Source organism: Meleagris gallopavo, chromosome 9 (assembly GCF_000146605.3).
Source record: "Meleagris gallopavo isolate NT-WF06-2002-E0010 breed Aviagen turkey brand Nicholas breeding stock chromosome 9, Turkey_5.1, whole genome shotgun sequence".
Lineage (NCBI taxonomy): Eukaryota > Metazoa > Chordata > Aves > Galliformes > Phasianidae > Meleagris > Meleagris gallopavo.
In genome coordinates, this window is record NC_015019.2 from 10,898,892 (window position 1) to 10,916,879 (window position 17,988).

A 17,988-nucleotide genomic window follows, 5' to 3' on the forward strand; every position below is an offset into this window, starting at 1 on the left:
CGGCTGCTCGAGCGGCCGGACCGGGCTCACTCTGCCCCGCGGCACGAGGGCCCCGCGCTGCCCTGCGCCTCGGTTATCCTCCATCCCTGTGCCACGTGTGCTGCTCTCAGGCCGGCCGCGGGGGGCCTGCCCCTACCGCGGGCACAGCACCTCCGGCCTCGCCTTCGTTCCCCTCATCCCCATCCTCATCGTCATCTTCGGTCTCGTCCCCCTCGCTGTCTGAGTCATCGTAGAGGCAGAGCGTGGCCTGCACCGGGAAGTTCTCCAGCAGCTTCTCCCCCACGCTGTACAGATAGTCAAAGCACCTGGATTTGGGCCACAGGAGCCTGTTGGGGAAAATCACCGTGAGAACCTGCTTGTCCCAGCCCTGGGCATGGTGTCGGCACGGGGACGTACCTGACCGGGTGGCGGAACAGTGCTAGCGCTTTGTCGCTGCTGTGGTCTCCTGAAGCATCGAGAGGCTGAGCCTGTGGGAACAGAGTCGGGCTAGGACCTGCCCCATGTCCCTCTGCCCCTGCTCCTGCCGTGATGGCAGTGACACAGACCTCTTCTTCCTAACATCAAAGGTTTACACACCACCTCGCAGCCCCTGAGCAGTGTGTCTATGGGGCCAGACTGCAACCTGATTTTCCCCGCTCCTCTGCTGAATGGATTCAGTTCCCTGCGCTCACGCAAAGGAAGCTGGCATCTAAACTCCACACAAGGGCTTTTTGCCAGAGTAATCTCCCCCACTGTGCCCACGCGTCCTGCTAACCCCCTGAGGAATGCCCGCCAGGCCGGGAACAGGCATCCCTTTCAGACCCCACAGAGCAGCTGTGTTTGCTGCAGTTGGCACTGCCTCAGCAGGCTGTAGGCTTGGGGAGTGGAGAGGAGATGCTGGGGAATGTGGGTACCCAAAGGACCCCCTGCTCACTCCTTCTTGCAGCCATCCTCCCGTGGGCTTTGGGCAGGATGTCAGGGTGCAGGCACCCTTGGGGATAGTGCCCTCTGCTCAGCCCTTGCAAGGGATAAAGGAGTCTGGGGCCAGAGGCTGGTGACCCCAACACTGCCAGTGGAAAAAAAAGTGGGCAGCAGCAGGAAGAATAAAACTCACAGTGTCCATCTGTTCCCTCTGTCGCCTGGTTGTGTATTCCTCCTGGGGCAGCCATGGTCTCCAGAGTGGCTTGGGTCTTGGGGAGGACAGAAAGATGAGCACCGTGGCCACCCTGCCATTCCCCCCCCCTTGCCTTGCTCACCCACACCCCAGCCATACACCCCAGTTTTGCCAGTACATCCACAACCCCTGCCCTGATGCCAGGCATATCCACCACCCCACTTGTCATCCCTTCCCTGCAGGAGCTCCCAGATTTTCTTCCTAGGCTCTGCACCTACTGTGCTGGGATCGTGGGAGTCCACACCTAAACCAGGAGCACACAGCCTTCACCCAAACTCATCTGGAGCCTTCCCACCTAGCCATTTCTGCCCGCTCCAGCCCCCCCAGCGATGCTGCACCCAAAGTACCTTCCCCTCTGCTGCAGCCCTGGGGCTGGGCAGGCACCAGCTGTGGGCAACAGGAGCTGGCGGAGAGGCAGGCAACAGGCAGCAGCTTCCATGCTGGCAACGGTGTCCCTTCCAAGGCTGCAGGTCCTTTGTGAGGATAGCTTTATATATAGCTCTGCCCTCACCAGTGACTCACAAATTCTTTGTGGCAGGAGAGTGTTGGACTGGGGGCTCAGGGGTAGCAGTCCCCAGGGTGTGAAATTTGTCCCAGTTGTGTAAACAGAGGGCTGGGGGGGACTGGAAGCAGGGTGTTGTGGAAAAGCAAAACACAGAAGGGAAAAGTTAGACACCATTTGTGAGAAAGTCCCCAGGAGGGCTCAGGGGGGGTGTGGGGGGAAACAGGGTAGGGCAAAGACAATTAACAAGGATGATTAAGTGTTCTTAGTAGCCATTTGCATAAGGGAGAGGGGATTTGGGGAAATGATAAGGAGTGCTTGGGCATCACGATGGGCAGGGGATGAGGATGGCATGATGGTGACAGTGTGATGGGCTGCAGCAGAAGCAAACACAGATGAACCAGAAGGTGATAGAAAGGATGCTCAAGAGAGGACAGGGTGAAGATAGGTGCCAGGGGATTGCAGCGGTCCTGCTCAGGCACACATGTCCCTGCTTAGGTCCCTCAGGGAGGTCCCAGGTTCTATTCCTACAGCAGAGAGGTACTGTCTATAATGTATATTGTATAATGGCTGTTGTATCCCCAAGGCTGGCTGCAGGACCAGCCCCAAGGTGAGCAGGACACAGACGCAAGGCAGCTTCTCCCCGGGATTTAGCCTTGCAGGGCTGGGCACAGCTGCAGCACGAAGCTGGCAACCAAAAGCAGTGGCAAACTCTGCTGAGTTGACACAACCCACCCAGAGCTGGCTGTCCCCTCCCAGCAGAACAGTTCAGTATGATCTGCTAAAGTGATGTCCATGCCCACAGCAAGGCAGTTGGATTAGATGGTCTTTGAAGGTATTTTCTAGCCCAAATAATTCTATGATTCTGTAATTTGCTGCTGCAATGTTTGCCAGTGATCTCTGCCTGCCTGGCTCTCCCTAGGCTCTTTGGGATGCAGATAGTATCAGGAGGTGGAGGAAAGATTCTCAGTAGGAGGATGCAAGGGTCATACCTCTATGCATCCCACCCCTCCTGCTGCTCCTGACTGGGCACTTGATACGAGGTGCCACTTGCAGGCAGGTCATCCCCCGATCCTGGGAGAGTTTCAGTTTGAGACAAGGAAAGAAAATAGCAAATGGTCCCTGCTGTAGCTCTGCCAGCAGTGTCCAAACATTGGCCAGGATCGGCTTGGCTCTGAGCACAATTTATCACCAGGGGCCCTCCCTGCCCCTGTCCATCTGCAGCAGCCGGGGAGCTGGAGGGGGCATGGCACGAGCAACAGCCCTCATTACCGTCCCCATTTGCTCCTCATTTGGGCCAGGAGTCTTACAATAACAAACCCCGCAGAGGACAAGCAAGGCTGGAGAGTTCAACCTGCTGGTGTTTTGCTGCCCTGTGATCCCAGCACACAGCCTGGCATGGATAGGATTCAGCACACAAGATGGAAACGCTGTGGTTATCCATCTCTTGGGGTACTGGTGTGCTGTGGGACACCTTGGCAGCTTGCACACTGCATTGCCCAATGCCCAGCTCAATCTCCAGCCACTTTCTTCTAGCACTGGCCAAGACAGGTCTCAGGGGCTGTTGAACCCCGCAGGAGAAAAGTCCCCTCTGTGCCCCTGCCAGTCAGGCATCACCACTGAGAGCAAAGGGCCCCTGGAGCCAGTGCAGATGGAGGGCAAGGGAGGAATTTGGCTTCATTTCTGCAGCCGATTTCCATCCTTGGCTCTGCTCCCTTCACTCCACCCCATCTCTTCTCACCGCCTTTCCTCCACACACCACTGCCCCCGCCCTAGCCTGGTATCCCAAGCCACTTAGGCAACCACCTACCCTGATAATTAATAGAAAACAAGCAAAACAAGGCATCCCAGCTCCTCAATCCTTCCTGACACCGAAAGGGTTTAATTCTGATCTGCAATAAGCCTCCAGGCTGAGATTTGTGGATGGATTTTGCAAAGCCGAGGTGAACCATTCGCAGTCCCTGATCCCCGGCCCTGACGAGCCTCTTCCTGTAGGACTGCAGCTGCCCTCGGTCCTGCACCACATCTCCAGCCATCTCTGTAAGTACACAGTCCCTCGCATGCCCCAGTTTGCCAGCCCCCAAAACCTGAGTGTTAATTCTGTAGCAGCACCCCTAAGATTGAGTGGCTGTATCTTGGTTTGAACGTGGGAAAGGAGATGAAAGTCAGGAAATTTTGATAGCAAACATTTGATGTTCCAAGGCTGGGGAAAGGGAATGGAGGGAGGGGTGCACCCTCAGCCGGCAACTTTCCCAGGGCAGGAGGCCGCTGGCCAGGCAGTATCTGTGTGGTTTGCTGTTTCGCAAGAACCACAGCAGGGGGAATTTTGAAACAAGGCGAAGGGAAAACAAACCACCCTGTGTCTGCTAGATCCCTGTTGCCCACCCTCAGCTGGGGCAGAAAAAAACCCATGGCACTAGCACCCACATGGGGAGCACACGTTGCACGCTGCACTCTGCTGCAGAACAGAATGCTGGCATGGACTCACCATTAACACACCATGCCCAGTGCATCGCTGTCCTTCGTGGACCTCCGGGCTCTCCTAGGGATGTAGGTGTCACTGTCATCTGCCATTCCTCCCTGTCATCATGACATGGGCAGGCTGATAGCTGTGATTCACCCTCAGGAGAACACATCCCTTGGCCCCATTCTTGCTGGGTTCTCTGTGGGCGGAGGGATAGCAGCAGATGCTTTAGGAACCCCATTCCTCTGCTGAGAAAACCTCGGGGCCACCACTCTAAAGCACCTCCAACAGTCCCAAACAAACAACACGCAGCCACAGTGTTTTGGCTTCTTTTTTGCCCTGAAACAGGGAAAGATAAAGATTAGCTAAGTTTGCAAAGGCAGCTGGAGGAGTGCAACAACAGCAAAAGAATATTTCCATTAAGCATGACATAGGGTGAAGGAAGAGGTGGCAGGGGAGGCTTGCACCAGGAGACACCATGCAGTAAGAGATGACCCAGCAGAGACCTGATGGGGACCAGCCAGCTCCCCATCCTGCCCGCAGCACAAGGAAGGGCTTTGGCGGCCTGCCTGGGCTGCACTGTGCTGCCTATTGAAGCCTGCCTGGGAAGATAACAGAGGTGAAAGGGTGCTTGGCGATTCTCCGCAGGCTCGAGTCAATCGTTAATCGGGGAGGGATTGCTTTCCACTCTTGCAGGTAACCTCTCCTCCCCCCGACTCCCCCTACGCACCCGTGCCCTCACAAAACCAGCACCCACAGGAGCGGGGTGAAGCTTCGGCACAGCGAGAGGAGCCGCTAGCAGGGCCATGGGAAGGTAAACGTGCAGGAGAAGTGACACCCGGCCCAACCATGGTCTCTATGGGACTCCAGCTGGTGGGCTACATCGTGGCCTTCCTGGGCTACATCGGCACGCTGACAACCACACTGCTGCCTAACTGGAAGATCAGCTCCTACATTGGCTCGAGCATCGTGACAGCCGTGAGCTTCACCAAGGGGCTATGGATGGAGTGTGCTACATATAGCACGGGCATCACTCAGTGCGACATCTACAGCTCCCTGCTCAACCTGCCTCCTGACATCCAGGCGGCCCAGGCCCTGATGGTGAGCTCCTGTGCTGTCTCCTCCCTTGCTTGCCTTATGGCCGTGGTGGGCATGAGGTGCACCGTCTTCAATCAGGGCTCCCCAGCCAAGGACCGAGTGGCAGTGGCGGGTGGTGTGGTCTTCATCCTCGGGGGGCTGCTCTGCTTCATCCCACTGGTGTGGAACATCCACGTGGTGCTGCGAGATTTCCACAACCCCCTGCTCCCTGACAGCACCAAATTTGAGTTGGGGGAGGCTCTGTACCTGGGCATCATCTCCTCTCTGCTCTCCCTCATTGGTGGCTTCATCCTCTGTGCCTCCTGCCCTCCCCGTGACCCATCGGGCCCCTACTCGCCCCGGTTGCTGGCAAGCAGAAGTCCCCAGCCCTCCATCAAACAGATGCAGAAGCCCAAGAGTGAGTTCAGCTCCTACAACCTGACGGGATATGTGTAGCAGCAACAGGGCGCCTGGTCAGCACTTTTCCCAGCTCCCAAAACACCTGGGCTGGCACCGAGGGCACACGGTAAGAGAAGACACAGCGGTGTCTCCCACACTCATATCTCTTGCTCGGGGATCTTGACATATGACTGCTCAGAAATCTCAGCTGATGGTGAAGGACCCTGAATCCAGCTTCTGTTACCACTTTGCTGCTATCAGCCTGCTGGAACTGCCCCTGCAAGCCAGCTGTAAGCACACCCATAGCCCCTGCACAGCAGTCTTCTCATGGTCAAACTTCATCCTGCAGCCCACAGCCCAGCAAGGACAGTGAAATTGTGCCGCTGGGGCTCATCTGCTCATCTGGGGCTCTGGAGACACAGGGTGTGGGGATTAGGGCACCCACAGGAGCCCAGAATCTTTGGGGGAGAGTGGGGGGATGGAGTACTGATCGCAAGCTGATATCACAATAAATCTATGTTTCTAGATGGGCTGTGATTGAACTTTTCTGTGGCACTAAGGAGCACCCCAGCACCTCACCAGTGGCAGGGCAGGCTCTGGCAGGACCATGCTCACCCGCCTGCTTCATCCATCCTGAAAAGGTGGATGCAAAGGGAGCCCCGTCCCTTGCTCTTGGCCATAAAGGCAATGAAATAAAACACAGAGGAGTCTTGCAGGTGGGTCTAAGCCTGTGGGTTTCTGCAGGGGCAGGTTTGGAATGGGAGGGCAGGGTCAAACCTGCTCCCTGCAACCCTTTAGCACTGGTGGAATGTGCTGTGCAGCTGCAGCCCCAGCAGCCGGCAAGGGTCTGCGTGGGGGCTTATGCTGATGCTGAGCAAAGCCACTTGTGCCAAGGCAGGGGGACAGAGGGAGGTGCAAGGTGCCCATGGAGGAGCGAGCACTTTTTAACCCTCAGGCCACCTCCTTTGTCCCTTGGTACCACATCCCACTGCCGGATGCAAGATAACCCCTTTGCCCAGGGAAGTTTGGTCTACCTGCCAGCCCCTTGTAAATCAATTTAGATTAGGTCCTGGAGAAGAGGGCACCAGGTTCCCTGCTGAGGCAGGCTCCCCACCGAGATGTCACCGTTAACCTTGCGTCAGTGAAACTGCATTTACCTGTAGGGATAACGCTCCTGATAACAGTGTGAGTCACACTTTCTTCCTTCCTCATCCAGAAAGATGCTCATTATCAGGGACCATAGTGGATTTCAAGGCAAAGGCCTTGCACCCGTTTTTTAGATGACAAAGCTGAGTTACTCACTGCTGCTTTGGGAGGGGGCTGAGGTGATGGGGGCTGGTATGCAGAGCAAGCAGGAGCCGCAGCCCATGGCCATGCAAGTTGCCATGCTCAGGCACTGCCTTTCATTCAAGGCTTTCACCGCGAAGGTTTTGCTCCTTGGCAGCTGATCCAGAGAGGAGGCAAGAAAATATTTGGCAAGAGACTTCCTGCTGGAGGGGAGGAGGAATGCTCTGCCCTTGCTCCTTGCTCCCACTCAGGGTTGACAGCATGGCCTGTGTCTGAGGACAGACGCTGTCTTAATTAAACACATGTGCGATGGAAAACTCTATTCAGAATTTTACCACTGCTGGCTTTATTAACACTATTGTTTGAGCAGCAGAAGGGAGGATTTCTGGCTCCCGCACACCTTCCCTAGGGAGCAGCATGGGCAGGTGCAGCTGAAACCAGTACTGGGAATACCCTCAGTTTGGGCACATGAGCATCGAGCCACAGCACTGCTTGGGAGTGTGCTGACCCTGGGGAAGGTTTCTGGGGCCCAGCCCCACTGCAGGCCCCAACTGCCCCACAGCCCAAGGGTTTCTCTCTGGCCCATGTGATTGATTGCAGTCCCTTGAGCCAGGAAATTTTCCCCTATCCAATTTTTGTGGGTTCTATCCAAGCTGAATGCACCCAAAGAAACTTGGCTCCAGAGAAAGGCAGGCTGGAAAAGATTTTCCTCTTCTAAGAGCAGGAATGAAGACAGGAAAAATGAAGGACAACAGGTGCATGAATGCAGCAGTGGTTATCTCTGCCTCACGCAATAGCCATGTTCCCCATTAGTCAGATAAGCTGGGTCCTTGAGGTCAGGTTGGATGCAGCCCAGCCCAGGGCCAGAGAGGACGGCAGTCAGGATGAGGCCATGCCTTTGGGCAGCGGAGCCAGGCAGGCCAGGGTGCAGGGTCAGCCCCACACAGCGGGAGCAGGGAGGGCACAGAGGAGTGAGATCATGTAGGGGGACATGAACAGGAGGGGTGGGATGGTGCGCAGACAGCAGGGTGGCCTTGCAGGATGGAAGGAGCTCCTCACTGCAGGGCTGGGTGCTGGTGATTAATCCTATGTTGTAAGGAGAGAACTTCCCCTCTTACTCCAGACAGTGCCTCAAATGAAGAAAGGGGGCAATAAAGGATTAACATGCCCTTATCTTCAGAGGAGATAGAGGTGTCATAAATGCCCAGCACACAAACCTGCAGCTGCACCTGGGCCATGGGCTGAGACCTGGAGGGACAGTTACAAAAAATGTCTTTCAGTCACACCACTCCCTTCCGATCTCCCTGGATCAGGGGGGTTGAATGTGAGCTAGCTGTGTGCCCGAGTAGCCAAAAAGGCCAGTGGCATCCTGGCTTGTACCAGAAATAGTGCAGTCAGCAGGAACAGGAGGTGATCGTCTCCTCGTACTCAGCTCTGTGAGGCCGCACCTCAGCTGTGTTCAGGATTCAGCCCCTCACTACAAGAAAGACATTGAGGCCTTACAGTGAGTCCAGAGAAGGGCAGTGGAACTGTGAAGGGTCTGGAGCACAGGTCTTACGTGGAGTGGCTGAAGGAACTGGGATTATTTGGTCTGGAGAAGAGGAGGATCAGAGGAGATCTTACTGCTCTCTACAACTCCCTGAACAGAAGTTGTGACAAGATTGGGGTCAGCCTCTGCTCCCGCATAACTAGTGATAGGATGAGAGGGAATGGCCTCAAGTCACACGAGGGGAGGTTCAGGGTGGAAAAAAATATTCCCCAAAAGAGTGGTGAGGCACTGGAACAGGCTGTCAGAAGAGGAAGGACGAGTGCCCAGCACCAAGCTTGGCTGCTACCCCTGCCCCAGTCAGCATGGAGATTCCTCCATCTTCTCTGGGCATCCCACAGACAAAGGGGCAGCCCTCAGCCCCACATATGCCTCCAGGCACGTGGAGGTTAGTTAGCTGTCTGTCATCCCACATCTTGTTCCCACCGAGGATCTGAAGCAAATAATTCACGCAGACTCTTTAAGCAGCATTGGACCAGATGATAAGAGAGGCCATCCCTGTGCAACCCAGGGAAGCACTCAGAGAGGAGGGGAGGGAGGAGAAGAAAATTCAGGCCAAGATCCTGATGGGCCAAGGCACTTGGAAGCAGCCTCTGCATTCCTCTGCTTTCCTCCTTCCTCAGCTGTTTCCCATGCCATGCTGCAGCCTCAGTACAGCATGGACACAACTCTTCCTCTGGCATCAATAGCACTCATTCCTCACTTCCAAAGGCTTCTTGCCCTCTCCACGCTATGAGGATTGCCCTGTTGGTGCCCACTTCTTCTGGTTTTAATTGAACTTCACAGAGCAGGTGAGGGTTATCAAAAAACCAACTCTTCCTCAGAAAACACCTTAATTTGGAAGAAAAGTTAGTCCACAACCTCAAGGCTTTGCATACTTCTTCTGGAAACAGGCTGTTTAAGGGAGCTTTAAATGATCTTTTGATCTTTAAAGAAAAGCACGCGAGAAATATTGCGGAACGAACTCCATGACACAGCAACACAGAGAGGAAATAGACCTTTGGGTGCACCCAGGGAGATTGCTAGAAAGCACCTTCCCAACCTTCCTGGCTGGGGTTGAACAGCAGTTCAGAAATTTATCAGGTGAGCTATAAAACTTATTTACCTTGGAAAATTACATATTAAATCCGTTAAGATGACATAGATATTTGATCTTCAAGGCATTTCATTAATGCCACAATTACATTTCTCCGTAATTTAAGTCTAATCTACACTACAGGAGCTCCAAGTTAAGAATCTCAGCAAACCCAGCACATTTACAATCTGCAGTAGCAAGAACAGTATCATTAGAGCCTACATCTACTGAGCCAGCAAAGCAAGTTTTATCAGCAAGAAACATTTGTACAGAAGTGTAAACAGAAGCTATACCAGGGAACTTTACAGAATTTTTGGTGAAAGCAGACATCTCCAGACAAAACCTCTCTTGGAGAGCTGGGAAATGCCTAGAGAGTTGAGCAGGAGTTGTACTGCACTCTGGGCAGCCCCAGTGCTGAGCTCTGGTTAACTGACAGTTTGCTGCAAGGAGGGGATCAAGACTTAAAAGTCCTAAACACCTTTACATGAATAAAGTGAGTTGCGATCATGTAAAGCAGTTCACAGTCATCCCTAGCAAGCCTGTTGTCTCCAAGCTCAGGATACATGGGAAACTCGAGAGCTGCAGTCCAGGGACACCAACATTTTGGCAGCTGTAACCTGGGTTTGTACTTAGAAGATGCTCAGCCGGAGACACAGCTGACCCCTCCTGACTCTCAGCCGTGCACACAGCCCAGGGAGGCTTCAATGGCCCTGGGGCTGCCTCTTGTCTCTGCGCAGGATTTCAACGGAAGAGTGTGATTTCATGAAGCTTTTCCCACCCCAGGGAACTAATATTTCCTTGAAGCAGGTGAATTTTTTTTCACAGAACTTGCAATTGTCTCTATTTTGGAAAGTCCAGCTTGCTAAAAAAAGGCTAAAACCAGGACAAGACCCACGTCACAGAATAGCACAACTGCAAGGAACTTTCTTCTCAAGAAAGCCTCTCTCTAGGGTCCTCAGGTCATCAGAACAAAGTCCCACAACACCAGCTACACCTGGCTGACACTCCCAAGATTGCTCCAACAGATGTATTTTCATTACCCAATTTTTTAGTCATTTCCTTTTACGGGGGAAATAAGCCATAGAGATACCTAAGGAGTGTGTCGGCATTACAGAGCTAACCTGGATGCTCCCATACCCTTTGAGCTATTCCAGTATGGTTTTACTGGAAACAGTGCTGCCCTTCACCTTTGGATTTTCCACTGGCTGCAGCCAGGCATCAAATCTGACATAGCAGGGGGAAAACAGAGCAATTAATCTCAGATTAGCCCTATTTTCCCTGCCTTCAAAGACTTCCTCATTGGCCATCTAATGTTTTGAACTCACCTTATTGTAATGGTATTGCCAGATTGCAAAGCTGTTCTCTCCATCTGCTAGCAGAGACAGCAGGACTGTATCCTACCCTGGAGGGGAAGCCACAGATAAGACGCAGCAGGTGGCAGAAGCAATTAACTCCTTGCTTTCAAGGTGAGGAGCACAGACACTGTGGGACCCCTCAACACAGGATGCTTGCATACAAGGGTCTTGCTGTGAGTTAGTCCCAAAAACTGAACTAGCCCCTCTCCCAGGTGTGCTGCAGGGACTAGCATCCCATATATGCTCCATGTGTTGATTCTGGCTTGTAAGTCCGCAGGTGCAGATAGGTTAGTGTTACTGCACAGATCACCAGCTTAGAGTCATAGAATCACAAAAGTTGCGCGTTAGAAGGGCCTCTTATAGGTCTTCTGGTCCAACTCCCTTGCACTGAGCAGGGACACCGACAGCTCAGTCAGGTACTCAGAGATCGGTCCAGCCTGCCCTTGAGTGTCTCCAGGGATTGGGCATCACCACCTCTCTGGGCAACCTGTGCCAGTGCCTCACCACCCTTACTATAAAAAGTTTTTCCCTATATCCTATCTAAATTTCCCCTCTTTTAGTTTGAAACCATTTCCCGCAGGAAATCTCTGTAGCAGAGAGGGAAGCTGCCTACAGAGCATGGTGTGGAACTCCCAGCTGACTGGTGAAATGAAGCAAGCTGAACCACACACAGCAGCATGGGCTGAGGGGAAACAGAGCATTGCTCTTCCCTGGCTCCTTCCGCCTGCATGGGCCTCATTCAGGGCTGGAAACTAAGGCAAGCTAGGCTGGGTTTCCCCACCAACCTTTCTGGGCTGCCTGCAGCCCCACAGCTTCACAGCATGGTACTGACAGGGAGGACCTGCAGAGCTCTAGGAGCTGGAAGCTCTGCCAAATGGCCTTATCTTTTAAGATGCTTTACTGACCTCCGCGCCTGCAAAATTATTTACCTTCACTACACAACTTAATTCCCTCAGATGAATATGCCATCAAGTTTTTGGCACAGGCACTACTCACCGTGCTTTGAAAGATGCCTGAGAGAAGTGCCAAGTTTCAGAACCAGGTACTTTGATAGCAGCTTATCTACTAAAGAAAATAAATAGCTCTACTGTTTGCCAAGTTGTATTCATTTAGGAAATGCTCCATCACAAAACTATTTTCTGTGTTATTTCTTTAAATTCAGGAGAAAAAAAAAAGACAAAAACAAATCAGCTCAAGAAATGTCAAAGACCCACGCATTGCTGTAGGGAGTACATATTTTTCCTCCCTGGCAATGTGAGACACACGGAGAGGCGAGAGTATGACACCTGCTAACTGTTCGCAAGCTGTTAAACATTTCTGTAGGCTCACAGATCCCTGCTGATCAGTGCTTGCATCAAAGCTGCCCTTTACTCACCACCTCCTCATTCAGAAAAGCTCATTCCTATTGCTAACACCCAGTATCTGCTTTTTGCACGTCACGTATGCACGGCACCCATTCCTTGAGTGGTAGGAATGAAACAGGAGCAGCTTTGAGTTGTGTGGGCTCTGCCTCGGCTCTCAATGCAGCCAAGTTCCTGTGAGGTGCAGCTGCGCATCACATAACAAACTTCACAGATGCCTGAAAATAATCTTACAGAGAAATAAGGTCAAGTAGGATTAGGGAGAAAGTTCAGATCCCAGGGCTAGATATAATGGGATGGAATAAAAAAAGTGCAAAGAAGAGCAGCAGCCACTGAGATGACTGGCTAGGGCATGTGGAGACCACGCCTAAAGAATATGTGCTGCCTGCTTCAGCAGCAACTTTGGAGAAAGTAAAGCTCTGTCTCATGCCATACCCACCACAGAAGATTCAAAGAATGGCTTATGGGATAGAAGTTGTTAGCATGGCCAGAAACATAGCTGCTCCCCAGGGCTCTGGCTATGCGAAATCATATTTCATGCAACTGCAAAATTCATGCAAATGTCTCTAACGCTGTGAAAGGAAACTTCAATTCATTGAGATATCCTGGTAAAGATTCAACGTCCTGGATATCTCTGTTGGAAATTAAATGCCATGAGGGTACTGCCCTATGGTCTGAAGATCAGCTGACAAGATTTTAAAAGGAACAAGGGAAAAAAAAAAGAGAGAGAAAAACAAATAAACATAAGCAGAGATAAGAAATGCTACCATCAAACCATGAATGGAAGGAGATAAGAGAGCTACCTCCAAACTCCAGTGTTACCACCCACAGTATTGACCTGAAAACACAGTAGGCAGCACAGTCTGAAAATGTCAAGAGAGCTCACAGAAGCAGATCTGAGATCTGGAAACATGAACTAGAAACAAACCAGAATTCAGCCAGAAAGACAGGAGATCAAAAATTGTAGACGCAGGCACAGTACCTACAGACTGCAGGAAAAAAAGCACACTTGCATACACATGTCCTTTCTATCTGCACTAGCAACAGTGAAAGTGAGCAGTGCAGTAATGGGCACAAGTCCAGCCAAAGGGGAAAAGGACACAGCAGAGTCCTTACCATGCAGGATGAGACACTCTCTATCCACATAGCCATGTTGCTCAACCCTGACTTTCGGACAACACACACGACGCGACTGGTGACGCCATCTAAGCCAGCAGTTTCTATCACGCGGACTTGTGACTTTGCAGGATAAATGAAGTGTTGAAGTCAAGTCAAAAGAGCAATGCTGTGCTGGCCACACACACCCTTGTCCTTCCACACCCAGGGAACGTCCTTCAGGAAGGAGGGTGAATTCAAGAATTTGAGAGGGTGTTCTCAACTCTTTTAGTTTTATATTTGTAGGAAACCACATTCGATTCAGGAAGCTTCTGAGCAGGAGATAAATACAGCCTTGAAGAGCATAGACAGACCACCACATGCACTTGCCCTCGTTAGTTTCTTCTCCTAAGCCATGCTAGAGGCAGGGCAAGGAGCTACAGCATCCCTACAGCCATGTGGCATGTGTGGCCTATGGCTGCTCTCAAAATCTCACGTTTTTCTAAATTCCCTGGCTCAGAAGGGTGGTTATGCTGCCTAAGACAGCACACCTGGAAGAAAGGAGAAGCTCCCACACAGGAAAGCATCTGTGGAAAGACACTGGGCTTAGCCACACTTGCCCAGAGCCCTGCAGCAGATCTGACTGCAAGCCCCAACGTCACTGTTCCACCAACTGTTCCCATAGCTACATGGGAAGATAAATTTAGTTCAAGGAACCTTGTGTTGCTACATTATTTAACAAACAGACACGCTCAAGAGGAAAATGAAGGCAGGGACCCAGTTTAGCTGCTGCGTGGGCTGATTGGGCTGTGGAGTCAAGGCTGTTTCCCAGGCTGAAAAGTTCCAAATCCCAAATCTCACACCATGCAGCCCCAGCAATGTTCCAGTGTGCTCTCCTGGGATACTTCCTACAGCCTTCATCAAGCTTTCCCTGCCAGCCACGTTGGTCCTGTTAGATGAAGGGAAGGCAAGGAGGACCTAGCCACGCTGCCTCACCAAAATGATGGCCCAGAGCACAACTGAAGAAACCAGTGATTTGTTAATAATACTGTACAAAAGGCACGATGGCAGGAGAGAGATGGCTGTAACAACATGTGTATTTTCTCCATTACAAGATGTCATCCACGCGACCCAACTCAGAGTCAATATGTTGGAGCTCTGAGCCGGAGGCAATGAATGAGAGAAGCCAGCTCACATTCATGCGCAGGTTTTTATGTTTCTCCCAAGCACTGTGGTAAGGGAAGAAAGGTAAAGATAGGAGTCAAAGGTGACAGTCTGGATTTGATCCCCCAATCCCATACACAGCTGCCACCCTCCCTGCCAGGAGTACCATGTGCACTGAGTTTCTTGCTGTATTCCATTCTTATCTCCAATACAGACCCAACACTTTGCAAAGAACGTGCCACAGTGTAGGACTGACACAGTACAGACAAAGCACTTTTCGGTGGAGCATCTTTGAAGTCTGATCAAGCAACTTGGATCCAATTGCTGCTTCCGCTCCTTCACAACAGCAGAGCCCTCAGTTATAATCCCACTACCTACACAGCAGAATGATGGATGCAAGGGATGCGGTGTCCTATGGAGATGGCAGCCCATGGTTACTCCAGCCCTCTCCCTAGATTTTAAGGACAATAGGAACTGCCAATCAGCCAGTTCACAGTTCTGACCTCTTCATCTCTCCCTCCTCTGGATTCCTGTAAGAATTCTGTGCCTCCCTCCTAGCACATCTCTAAGTGCATCGTTGTATTTTTGAGTCTTTTCCATCAGTTCAGCCTTCTCCTCTGTGGAATTCACCAGCTTTGCTTTCAGCTCCTGCAGCTTAGTTTGGCAGTGAACTATGCAGATTTTTGCTCCAGTAAAAGCCTTCCACCTTCTGAGCTCTGAGCACTGCCAGTTCCTGTTGGTTTTTGAAGAACCTGTTTTCAGGCAATATTTCTCACCTTCGATTTCTTCCACCTGAAATGTAAGGAGGATGCAAGTACAGGAACAGTATATAAATCAGAAAGATAAAATGACTTTTTCCAGGCCTGAAGGAGCAGTGAAAAGTCACACAGATCAAGGAAGAAGCCCACTATGCCCTTTATAGAGATATCATCCCTCCTCCTCATTCCATTTTGACCCACCCTTTCTGAATCCCTCCTAACTAGTAGGGATGCACAGACACATATTTGTTACCTTGCACTGGAGCAAATTCCACTCTGCTAAAATATTTTTCATCGCCACTTTTCCTATCCTCCTATCCATTATGTCTTCCTGACACTCAAGGTCAGGCTGAACAGGACTCTGAGGGTGAAACCACCACTATGTTCTCATCCCTCTCCAGTACTGCTGCTTTTATGGTCAACTTGGACTCACTGGCAGAAGAAAAAGGAGGAAGAAGAGGGTGAAAGCAAACAGGAGCACCTCCCATTCACAACACAGCTGACTTTGTATCTCAGTAGCTGCAGCTGTAGCAAACTAACAAGCTCTTGACTGTGGGGATCAGTCCTCCTCCTGGTCAGGTGCTTGCTGCCCAGCACAACGCATTGCCTCTGATGAAAACTTGTGATAGCAGTCTTTTGTACCATGCTATTCCTCACGTTCCCTCTCTTACCTTACAACCAGTGGTGGTAGGTGGATGGTTGGACTAAATGACCTTAGAGGTCTTTTCCAGCCTTTACAATTCTGTGGTGACAGCACAAGGTATGGGGACACGAGGAGGAGAACAGGAAGAAGTAGAAATGGGGGTAATGGGTGTATTGGAAGAGATGAACAAAGATGGATTGCAAAGATATTGGTGGAACTTACTGGAGGTGCTCTGGGGAGCTCGTCTGGAAAAAGCAGTTCAGTATGGCAGAGACATGAGGTCCAGGCGAGAGCTGAGGTGTGAAGAACAGGAGCAGCAGGAGACAACTTTGAGAAATACACTTCTGAGTCAGCTAGTGATGAGCAGAAATATTATCAAACACCTCATCCCTTCTCTGACAGCAACCCAGCAGCCTTAGCACAGCTCCGATGCGAGCCCTGCTTGGGCAACCGGTGTGCAGGGAGAAGGGACGAGTGTGGGACGCAGTGTGGCAGCCCCTCTGGTGTCACCCGGGCAGAGGTGGACTGGCGGTGCCACCGTGTGGGGGAAGCCCGCATTGCTCGGGCTTCTCTGACTGGCCGTGGGGAGGTGGTCAGCTGCCGTCCAGGACTGACCGCGGGGCTGGAGAGCTGCGAGCATCAGTAAAACATCGGCACACTTTTCCTCAGGCTCTAACTTCACACTGCGGGACACCGATGCAGGAGACAACATCAAGGGAAGAATGAATTTTAACAAGTGGAAAACAGCCCTCAGCATGTCAGCTGCACCTTCAGAAACCAAAACTTTGCCAAGAGGCAAAGTAAGACAACCAAGCCCCTTGGGGCTGAGCAGGATCCACCACAATCATAGAATCATTTGAGTTGGAAGATATCCTAAAAGGTCATCTGGTCCAAATCCCTCGCAATGAACAGGGCTTAATCAGGTGCTTGGAGCTCCATCCGTCCTGACCATGAATGCCTTCAGGGATGGGGCACCCACCACCTCTCTGTGCAACCTGTGCCAATGCCTGTGCAACTGCCCAGGGAGTCACTGCCCCTGCAGGTGTTAAAGAAAGATGTGGTACTTAGGGATGTGTTTTAGTGGGCAGTGTTGGTGGTAGGTGCACAGTTGGACCAGATGATCTCAGAAGTCTTTTCCAACCGTAATGATTCTATGATTCTAATAAAGTTAAGGTCCATCAAAGTCACTTTCAGTAGATCACAGGTACATGAATTCATTTCCAGATAAACTTCTCTTTGATAGGGAAACGTGGTATTAGAATTAAAAAGATAAATAACCACTTTTTGTCTAAACATATTTTAATTTGCTTATTTCTTAAAGTCAGAGTTCATGTCTCTGCAAAGTACGAAGTCATAATGTGATTTTCAGTTCAATGCCACTTTATCTGTACTCGGCAGATGTCAGACTCCAAATCCTAAGGATCTGTTATTTCATGCATACTCTGTATGAAAGGACTTAGCATCTTTGTAAGGAAGCAGAAATCCACTACTGCTTACTCACTGCCATTATGGGTTTCACACCCACATTTACGTGGTGGATATAAAAGATTCTCAGAGGTAGTTCAAAGCAGGTGATGCAGAGTTCTTTCTGTAAGAGCTTTGAATGGTAGATTTTTCTTTGCCCTTGACTTACGCTTTCGGACAATAGTTTTTACCTTGTGGGCGCTGATCTCCGAAGTCACCTGTCAATACCTAAGCCCAAAATTGCCATCTTACTTCCATAGAGCTGACATGGAGAGGAGCAGGTGTTGGGAATGAGAATCAACACTCTACAAGAACTCGGTCAATTCGTCTTCTCAGTGATCCGCGACAACGGCAGGGCTGCAGCCTGGACGAGAGGCGCTTGGTGATGTCCCACCCTGCCCTGTTAACCTCCGCTCCGCAAGGCGGCGCCCTGCATGGAGGTGGCGCAGCCGCCGCCACTTCCGCCCATATCCGCCTCCCACCGGAAGTGACCGTGCTTTCCCTCAGGAAAGCGGCGATGGTGGTCGCGTGGCACCGCCGCTTTCCGCCGCCCTGGGCATGGCGAGAGTCAACCCAGTGGGACCCTGGAGAGAGGCTTCGGTACCTCACGGCGGTTATTTCCCACCGCGGCAGCACAGCGGGTAA

The 17,988-nt window shown here is 51.5% G+C and overlaps 2 protein-coding genes and 1 long non-coding RNA gene across 3 annotated transcripts; 1 reads left to right on the plus strand and 2 right to left on the minus strand.

Annotated features, from left to right (window-relative positions):
• Positions 1-6: 6 nt before the first annotated feature.
• On the minus strand, positions 7-3,411 carry LOC104912187 (protein ripply1). The gene is made up of 4 exons (XM_019618216.2): positions 1,501-3,411; positions 1,094-1,169; positions 397-467; positions 7-326 (listed from the first exon to the last, which is right to left on the minus strand). The coding sequence occupies exons 1-4, from the start codon at positions 1,830-1,832 to the stop codon at positions 107-109; spliced, it is 699 nt and encodes a 232-aa protein (XP_019473761.1). The 5' UTR covers positions 1,833-3,411; the 3' UTR covers positions 7-106.
• A 196-nt stretch (positions 3,412-3,607) lies between these two features.
• CLDN2 (claudin 2) lies at positions 3,608-6,125 on the plus strand. Its single transcript, XM_003208385.3, has 2 exons — positions 3,608-3,695; positions 4,816-6,125. The coding sequence occupies exon 2, from the start codon at positions 4,969-4,971 to the stop codon at positions 5,650-5,652; it is 684 nt and encodes a 227-aa protein (XP_003208433.1). The 5' UTR covers positions 3,608-3,695; positions 4,816-4,968; the 3' UTR covers positions 5,653-6,125.
• Positions 6,126-14,393: 8,268 nt separating this feature from the next.
• Positions 14,394-17,982, minus strand: LOC116216934. The gene is made up of 2 exons (XR_004160663.1): positions 16,102-17,982; positions 14,394-15,270 (listed from the first exon to the last, which is right to left on the minus strand). It is a non-coding gene; the product is annotated as an uncharacterized LOC116216934 (long non-coding RNA).
• Positions 17,983-17,988: the final 6 nt, after the last annotated feature.